The 8890-nt window shown below is 52.9% G+C and overlaps 5 protein-coding genes across 5 annotated transcripts in view; 2 read left to right on the forward strand and 3 right to left on the reverse strand.

Moving 5' to 3' along the window:
- GUITHDRAFT_154285 (hypothetical protein) overlaps positions 1-1208 on the reverse strand; it is a 12056-nt gene extending 10848 nt beyond the window's left edge. Inside the window, exons 1-5 of the mRNA XM_005826698.1 lie at positions 1122-1208; positions 827-902; positions 724-773; positions 630-676; positions 366-411 (exon numbers count right to left, since the gene is read on the reverse strand). Coding sequence (XP_005826755.1) covers positions 366-411; positions 630-676; positions 724-773; positions 827-881 — 198 coding nt within the window. The 5' untranslated portion in view covers positions 882-902; positions 1122-1208. The remainder of the gene's footprint in view (positions 1-365; positions 412-629; positions 677-723; positions 774-826; positions 903-1121) is intronic.
- Positions 1209-3039: 1831 nt separating this feature from the next.
- GUITHDRAFT_154286 (hypothetical protein) lies at positions 3040-4072 on the forward strand. The gene has a single exon (XM_005826699.1). It carries the CDS (start codon positions 3269-3271, stop codon positions 3926-3928), a length of 660 nt encoding a protein of 219 aa, XP_005826756.1. The 5' UTR covers positions 3040-3268; the 3' UTR covers positions 3929-4072.
- A 7-nt stretch (positions 4073-4079) lies between these two features.
- Positions 4080-5425, reverse strand: GUITHDRAFT_114025 (hypothetical protein; the record flags this gene model as incomplete). Its single annotated transcript, XM_005826700.1, has 10 exons — positions 4080-4136; positions 4183-4240; positions 4285-4357; positions 4421-4482; positions 4530-4573; positions 4623-4671; positions 4726-4845; positions 4890-4975; positions 5039-5107; positions 5312-5425. 10 exons carry the CDS (start codon positions 5423-5425, stop codon positions 4080-4082), a joined length of 732 nt encoding a protein of 243 aa, XP_005826757.1.
- Positions 5426-6784: 1359 nt separating this feature from the next.
- GUITHDRAFT_154288 (hypothetical protein) lies at positions 6785-7526 on the forward strand (the record flags this gene model as incomplete). The annotated part of the gene is made up of 4 exons (XM_005826701.1): positions 6785-7136; positions 7182-7276; positions 7323-7369; positions 7472-7526. The coding sequence occupies 4 exons, from the start codon at positions 6785-6787 to the stop codon at positions 7482-7484; spliced, it is 507 nt and encodes a 168-aa protein (XP_005826758.1). The 3' UTR covers positions 7485-7526.
- A 24-nt stretch (positions 7527-7550) lies between these two features.
- On the reverse strand, positions 7551-7969 carry GUITHDRAFT_114027 (hypothetical protein; the record flags this gene model as incomplete). Its single annotated transcript, XM_005826702.1, has 4 exons — positions 7551-7636; positions 7684-7750; positions 7827-7883; positions 7925-7969. The coding sequence occupies 4 exons, from the start codon at positions 7967-7969 to the stop codon at positions 7551-7553; spliced, it is 255 nt and encodes an 84-aa protein (XP_005826759.1).
- Positions 7970-8890: the final 921 nt, after the last annotated feature.

Below are 8890 nucleotides of genomic sequence, written 5' to 3' on the forward strand. Positions count from 1 at the left end.
ACCGGCCCGGGCGGCATCATGGCTCACCTGCGATGATGATCCGCCTTACAGTTCCAGGCTGCGCCCGCACGTCAGCATTTGACCTCGTCTATTAATACTCGCTACGGGTTACAGTGTTCAAGTTACCCTGGCGACTGTGCAGACCGTTCTCTACGGCGGTGTCACGATCAGGTGATCGGACCAGGTAGTCCGTCCTGCGGCATCCGGTAGCCGCCGGCTGAGCCCAGCGCCCTCCTAGTATTCTCGCGGCGCGGCGGCCGATTTTTAACTTCCTAAGTGTAATTTTGCCAGGCCCGGAGTGAAGCCTGATCAATTCCGGTCGGACTACCAGCCCGCTGTGCTGGTGGTGGAGGAGGAGGAGGAACCTTGCTCTCTTTTGCAGCATCCGCGAAGGAAGCAGCAGGGTTGAGGCTGATGTATTAAGGCGATGAGAAAGCAATCGGTCAGAGCGAGGGAATCGGAGGGGCGAGGGCGAGGGCGAGGGCGAGGGCGAGGGCGAGGGCGAGGGCGAGGGCGAGGGCGAGGGCGAGGGCGAGGGCGAGGGCGAGGAAGGACTGACGAGTATGAAAGCAAGAGACTAGAAGAGATGAGAGAGATGCAGAGGAGGAGCAGGGGAGGAGCAGACGGACATGAGCCCCAACGATGGGAGGAGGAGAGGCGTCAAGCTCGTCAACATCTGCATCAAGACTCTCAGCCAACGTGTCGAGGATAACAAGTCGAGACCTGTCTGCGAGGAAGTGCAGGAGATCGGAGCTGCTTGCTAGTGCCCTCCGCTGCTCAGTTCACCATTCAGTCACTGCTGCTGAGATACCAACACCCTGGTCACCGGACATGACGGGTGAGACTGCGCATGAAACGCCTCTCCTCCCCACCATCGCCATGTTTCCCTGAAACGCCGCCACCTGTCTCGTCATTGTCAAGATCTGCCAAGGTCACCGACAGTCCCCAATCAATATTTCACTAACCCTCAACAAAAATGATTCCTTGTCATCACTTCCCGAAGTGCTAAAGGATCCTCCCTCCTCCGCATTCCCCTCCTTTCTCCTCCTCCTTCCTCTTCTTTCCTCCACCCCCATCCTCTCCCGCAACCCCCCCCTCTCCTTCCTTCCTCCTCCTCTCACCGCAGTCATCGTTGCCATCAACACGATCGCCTTCATTTTCGGCTTATATGTCTCGGACACATCCCCGCGCTGACCGCGTGCGTCCGGGCTCGGCCAGGGGCTCGGCCCAGCACCAGCCCTGGTGCTGCCGGTGCTTGACGGGCCAACCCCTATAGCCTCAAGCAGTGAGACGAAAAGTGAGGCGGGCCCGATAGAGCCGTGACCGATGCCGGCACAGCGTGACGTGACCTGCTACTCAAGAAGGTTCTAGATGTCAAGTTTTAGAAACCAAAGATTCAAAAAGATTCTTTTTCGATACACCACCCCGTCCGGTTCGCATCCCAAGTCGACACCTAAGGGACTGGAGACTGTGACCTACCTGGAAATATGAGCAGGATTATAGGGATGATGGGGGTGGGGGTAGTACAATGGATGCAAAAAGGGGTGCAACAGGGGAGCGCGTCGGGCAGTGACTGTCACAATCATGTAATAAAATGATTGAGGGTGTGTGGGTAGGGTAGTGCTGGTGCATATAGGGGTACTTGGAGAATGAAGAGGTAGGTGGGGGTTCAAATTTTGTATGGTAGGGTGTTCAGTAGAGGATCTTTTCTCGCACTTTACAGGAGGCTTAGATAAGGCTACATCGGGGAAGTACGGGGGTGGGGTGGAGAAAAATCCAGGAAGGGAGGAGGTATCAAGAAATCAATTGAAGGACAAGAGACGAAAACGGTAGGTGAAGGTACTATGAGCGCGGGACTTGAAGACAGGGCTTGTGGGTGCATCTGAAGCGACTCATTTTCGATTCCAAGTCCTCAAATCAAACTGATTCAGTAATACGTAATTTTATAAAAGCCGGAGATACCATCACCCCCCGGCCCTCTAAAAATATATACCACAGCTCAAAAATAAATATACACCGTTTAAAAGTCTTTCTAACGCTCTATAATTCAAATCCTTCCCCTACCCTAGTCGGGCCACCAAGGTCTCTATTACCCCCATGTGACTCCGTGGAACAACCGGTACATTACCATTCATTGTTGTACCCCACCATGCATTCTCGATTTTTTCCCTCCACCCCTTGTTGCACCTAGATCCCATTTCAGCCACCACCACCCCTCTGTAACCCACCCTACCACTTGTCATTGGAGCATGACCATCAGTCACCCACCCCACCACTTCCTCCACCCCTTCGACCCCAAGCACATCACTTGAGAAGACTCGACAAGATGAATACCCCTCCTCTTTTCGATTGTTCTGCCTAGAATTAAGGGGTACTTTAACCCACAGTGCCGTCCAGAACCCCTAGAGTTGCAGATCTTCAAACATTGTACCCCTGACAATACACACCTACCCCCTATGAGATCCGCCCATGCGACCTGTCACCTTCCGCCCACACTACACAGCTTGTACCCACCCTCCATTCCCATCTGAATACACCCTACCCTAGATCTGAGTAACAATCATTCAGATCATGTATATCATATCGCTACACCTCAATAAATCAATGGATTCATCGATTCAATTACATTAACATCGCACCATGCCATTGGCGGAGATTAGATTCGAGCTCACACCCGTGTCCATGAATACCCACCATACTTTATCCAAACCACCCACCGATCTAGAATTTTGAGTACCCTACCCAATCTTATCTCGAATTGTGTACCACCCACCCCATTACATTTTTAGTCCTCCCCTACCCCACACTACCTAATTCATATGGCCCCTTCCATCGTTTGAATCACCCCCACCCTTCACATTCCCCCTAAACTGAACACTTTGAATCAGTACCCATATATTCTACAGCAAAGACCCCTATTAAATACAGAGTTCAAACTACCCTTCCATAAAAGTACCCTGTCTCGAGGTACCCCCACCCCCTCATCTTTGTATTCCCTCTCCCTCGTTTTTTTTCCCGCTTGCACACCCTCTGCCGTCCTCCTCTTGTACCCTCCCGCTAGTTCCTCCTTGTTCATTCCCAGTGACTGACTCGGAGTCGACTGCCTCCCGCGCTCTCCTACCTGCTCCTCTTCTCTTCCTGAACATCCTCTTGCAGAGCCAGCTTCGTCTGCGTCCGTTTCTTTGCCTGTCAGTCAGAAAAGCTCTTTGCGCTCCTCAACTTACAAAGCACGTCAACAAATACCTCGGGACAAAACTGAGACCATAAAATGAATCCATCCAGAAACATACTGTTCCTTGGAGTAGCAGTTACTTCCTTTGCATCCCTTCTTGCTCCTTCTCACGCCTGGGTTCCCTCAACCACTTTGACTCCCTTCTTGAATGTGCACAACCGCCTCTCGCTCAGATCTACAGGGCGAGTGTACCCTCGCCCCACGGTTGCCTACATGAAACAAGCTGGATCGCACTTGGTCACTTACGGCGATTTGTGGAGGGATGCTGTTCCTGAAGATGATGTGCAAACAAACTTGCAAGCTGAGGTGACTGAGGCGTACGACGAGCAGGAGGCAGAGCTGTCCGTTGCTGAGACACTTGTGAAGCCCATCAGGCAGGCGGCCACGGCTGTGTGGGAGAGACTCACGTACGAGCCAAGTGAAGAGGAGGTGAGAGCCAACCTGAAGGCTTTCGCCAAGGCTCATGGTGGCGCGGTCATGACCCCACTCTCTGAGGAGGAGCTAGAGAAAGAAGTGAAGTACTGCGGAATGTTTCCTGATCTTGTTGATGCCCTGGTCGAGAACGAGGTGCAGATGGAACTTGCTACCGAAGTGTCGAGCAAGGCTCAGGAGATGGCAGCTAAGAAGTTGGCGAAGGAGCTTTCCAAGGAGCTGGGCCTTACCCCGCCTGTTGACTCTGAGAAGACCAAGCTGTGAGGGACAGATGAATACGGATATGATACGAGGACGAAGCTCGTCGACTGTGATTGTTTTTTGAGACGAGAATACGAGGAGGATATTCAGATATAGAGTGAATCGTGTAGAGTGTGTACCATTAGCGACAATGAAACTTGTACTTTGAAACGCGTCACTTCATCCAGGGCATGTCGAGCGATGGAGCTCTTGACCTGAGGAACTGAACGATCTGACATCATTCGTAAGCACATCGGGTCATCTTTGATATCCATCACCGTCATGAACTCGTCGTACGCCTCCTTATTTCGCTCGCAAGCCTGTTCTTGCAAGAACCTGAACGAGGTCACAGAGAGAAGGGCGAGCAACCAGCCTCTCACTCGTCCTTGAAGAAGCCAACGGCCAGCGCTGAAGGATATCCGAATAACTCTCCCAATGACAAGCTCGTCTCCCCTGCCGTCATGGTGAGTGATCCCTCGTCTCTTGCCCCCTTGACTTGACCCTGAAGCCTCTTACCTATGCTGCATATAACAGTGTTGCGCACAGCTGCAGCAGCAAGGAGGTGATGTACTATAAACCTGCGACAAGAAGTAAAAAATTTCCTTCCTCCTCCGTCCGCTGCTACGAGGGCTTTGAGTCTTTGCAGACGATCACGAGAGCGAGTTTATCCTAACGGCAGGGAATGAGGTGGAGAAAGGAGCTGGCGCTGTCGCATCACCCGCTCGAGAGCTCTCGTCACTTCATTCAGCCCAACACAGAACAGTGAGCTAGAGCAGAAAAATTTACCATGAGACAGAGAAGGCGGAGGTAGAGAGCCATACCCAAGAAAATCGCCGAGCTCCTCGGCCCGTACACGAGTCACCTTATCGTCGGGCTGTGGATCGTCCTCGACCATCTCAGAGCTCTGCCTTTTCCTCTTTCTTTCCTTCACCCTCGTCACCCTTCACATGCATGAGTGATCCTCGTGACATCTCGCCCTCTCAACCTCTTCTTGCTTGCTCTCGCGCTCAGCAGCGCTCGCAGGGGCTCGAAGGACTTCTGTAGTCGCTGGACAGCGAGCAGACGGTCTTGCTATAGGAGCGAGAAAAAAGTTACTCGCGCATGGGAGCAGAAACAGGGCGGAGAGCCAGGCACCTTGTTCAACAAGGGGATGCTGATGGCGAATTCAGTATCAGATGCCTTGAAGGAAGCAGCACTGAACTGCTGGAAAGGTGAGGAGCCAAGACAAGAGAAAAATGAGACCGACTTGCTGGTCGGTCATGAGAGTGCCAGAAGACAGCCCCTTGGCTAAGAGATGAAACACAAAGTTAGCCTCCTCCTCCTCCTCCTCCTCCTCCTCCTCCTCCTCCTCCTCCTCCTCCTCCTCCTCCTCCTCCTCCATCGTCTCGCACCCGAGTGCATCTGCACCATCGGAGATTGGGAAAGCGACTTGCGATCCTTCTTGCCCCTCTTGGCGGATCGCAGGGGGGTGATGGAGGAGACACTTCCACTCCGTTGGGACGGGGAGCTGACTTCTCGCATGGCTGAATCACCTGCCCTCTCCTCAGAGCCAAGACAGGCAAAGTAGAGCCATGACCTCGGTGCGGTTGCACATGCGTCTTTGCCGGCATCCTCGTCCTGCCATCACTTTATGACCTGAAGCCAGACAAACAAGTAGAAACTCTCATGCCTTCACGCCCCGATCCTCCCCTACTTCCGTCGCCTTCTCAACATTGCCCGTCACTTCGCTTTTCTAGACAGTTCTCTCGCTTCTTCAGGCCACCTCTATCCATCTCTTCCTCTCGCTCGCTCCCTCTCCTCCCATTCTCCTCCCTTCCACACTCCCACCCCCAAGCGGTCTCATCGCATGAGTACTCATGAGTATCCGTGAGTATCCGTGAGTATCCGTGAGTGTCAGAGGGTACCCCCACCGACTCGAGACCACCCCTATTGTCTATATAGATGGAAACCGGTACATTTTGCTATCCCTACCCCTTGAAAGCTATATATTTCTCTACCACCCCCCCTGCTCTGATCTCCTACCTCCCCTCATCCCCTGGCCCCTCCCCATCTGCATAACCACAGTGGGTACCCTTCACTTACCGAGAACCAGGTGGGTGAGGGTAGTGCTGGTAACTAGGCAAATGGACACAGGTAGGGGACTTCAGGGGGTAGGCTTGAGTGGTAGGTGGGTGGAAGGAAATTGGGAAGGAAAAGTAGGGGTCATATCTACAGGGTTCAGGTGATGAAGACCAGGGTAGGGTACTGGGTCCCTGGGTATGGTTGATGTCGGTAAGGTGAGGGTGGGGTGGTTAGGTACGAGGGGGTGCTAGAACGTATCCGACTGCACTGAATGGCGAGTAACGCTTTCACCTGAGACACCTCTGTTGATGAAGAACAAGAACAGCAAGAACAACATGAACAGCAAACCTTATTGTCTCTTCTTGATATCATCATCACCACCATAGATGCTTTCTTCTCGACGTTACCATGACCACTACAACCTCTATCACCATTGATCGCTTCCTCAGACTGCCCCGTTGTCCTTCGCTTCCAAATGTTTTCCCTCAACCACCCATGAATTCACCCATATCAATCATCACACATTCATCTTCACTATCTTATTCACCTTAATCCCATATTGATCTTCTATCTATCGATCTCGTCATTTCTCCCTCCCTGTCCTTCTTTATTCTCCTTTGTTTCCTTGGTTGGTGTTTCTTCACAAGATTTTTCTCATCGTGTCCTCATTTTCGATCGTCTTTCACCCATTGTTCTATCCCGCTTTGCACCTGACTTTTCCACTCCTTCCTCGTTCTCACTCACACTTTCTACCATTCTCAATCTAATGAGAGGGGCTGGACAAGCATACAGGAGGCTTGCGTTGACGTTTGGCTCCAGATGTGCGGAGGCTCACGGGAGAGCTGCCGTCTCATGAGCTCTGAGGTGGCTCATTGGGTAGCCTCCTTCAGCCCCTCTGCTTCTTCCTTGTCGCGCCTCCCTCTGTCAGCTGGAGCTGCTCAGGTGCCACGTGCCATGGCGGGACTGCAGATCGATGCCTCCTTCATGCCAAGCTCGGCGAGCGCTAGGACATGCGGCAAGCGAAACTTCGAGGACCTCAGCGACGGGGGGAGCGACACGACGTGGATGGACATGAAGGAGAGCGACGTCGAGATCGTGAAGAGGATCCGCATCTTGCGGGAAGGATATATGCAGCATGGAGGGGCATGGGCAGATCATCAGCTAGCATCCGGTGGAAGAGCAGGAGGAAAAGTCGCTGACTGACCAGTGCGTGCAGGCCTGCTGGATGCTCGTCACCTCTCCTGCCTCCGTTCGCATGTTCTTGTCCTTGACGAAGCGCCTTGCGGGATGGAGTTAGACAGCATGGAGAAGGTGGGGCAGGAAGTGGAGAAACGTTGAGTCCTTACAACTGAGGCAGGAGCGAAAGTGGATCAACTGGTGCCAAGACAAATGGGAGATGCCACCGTGCGGTTCTACTTCATAGCTAGCGCTAACCCTCACCCGCTAACGTGCAAACTCTTGAGCTTGCAAGCGCTGTCGCTATTTCTGATTCGTTTGGTGCGACAGGCGAGGATGTTGAACGAGAAGAGGAAGTTTGGTGTGAGGTGAAGATAGAAGTTTTGAATGTGAATTGTAATATTATTTCTTAATTATCCTCCTCGTCGTCCTGCCCCGTCTCATCCTCTGTCTTCTTCTTCTTCTTCTTCTTCTTCTTCTTCTTATCTGCAGACCCTACCAGCCCGTTCAAACTCCTGACAAAGACTGTATCATGATCTCACCTGCAGTCGCTGAAGCTGACGCTTGCTCCTCCCACTCCTTGAGCCCTTCCTCCAACAGCTTGCAAACCTTGAGCAACCTCTCAAGAGAGCCTCTCCTCCCTCCCTTCTTCCCTTCCTCCCCTCCTCTCTCGTTGTCGACATACTGATTCAGGCGGCTCGTCTGGCAGGTATGCGCTGACTCTCCACGCGGTCTCGACGACCTGCACGAGTGAGGAGGAGAAGCGAGAGGAGGGTGGCAGACCTGGAGGTCTGGGAAGGAAGACGTCAGGCTCAGCGACTCGCACATCCGCGTCCTCCATCGCAACTTCAAGTGCGTGAGGAGTGTAGAAGAAGGTCAGGCTCACCTCATCGACGTGACTGACTAGCAGCTGATGCACCCGCAACAAGAGGAGAGGAAGGGAGAGAGCTTGTCTCTCCTCCAAGAGACCCTTCCCGCTGACTCCCAGCTGCCATGCGCTCATTTTCCTCCTCCTTCCCTCGGTCAGGAGCACCTTGTCCCTCATGTCGATCAAGTATTGCCACATGTCGCTCAACGCTGATCGCATGTCTTCAAGACTTCGCCGCAGCCTGCTGAGCGATCTCTCTACCTGCACCTCTCTCGTCAAGACCAACGTGTACTGGTCGAATAAATTGAAACGAGAATAGCATGAGGGAGAAACCGCGAGGAGAGAAAGAGAGGGAGACAGACAGACAGACAGACAGACAGACAGACAGACAGACAGACAGACAGACAGACAGACAGACAGACAGACAGACAGAGCGAGTAAGCAAGGGAGCAAGGAGGAGAGAGAGACAGAGACAGAGACAGAGACAGAGACAGAGACAGAGAGAGAAAGCCTGTACACCACCTCTATAGCGTTCTCTACTTCTTCTTGCTGAGCATTCTCTGCCCATCTCACACATCCCGTCTCTACACCCAGCGCCTGCAGCATAGAGCGACGATCCTGCGGGGTGGTGAGTGTAGAAGACTCACAGTCATCGCCATCATTCACTGCTCGCTCTACACCTCTCACCTCCCATGTTTTGTGAATAGACGATCGTTGCTCAACAGCCTGTCATGAGTCACTTGATACAAGACTTCTCCCGCCCTCTCCACCTGCAGCATCGACCTTATCCCTGCCCGCCCGTCCCTGGAAAGAAACAACTGATCAGTTCTCCTCCCTCCTTCCCACCCCTTTCTTTCCTCAACCCTGCATTATCTTGTCTA

The sequence above is a fragment of the Guillardia theta genome (assembly GCF_000315625.1).
Source record: "Guillardia theta CCMP2712 unplaced genomic scaffold GUITHscaffold_72, whole genome shotgun sequence".
NCBI lineage: Eukaryota > Cryptophyceae > Pyrenomonadales > Geminigeraceae > Guillardia > Guillardia theta.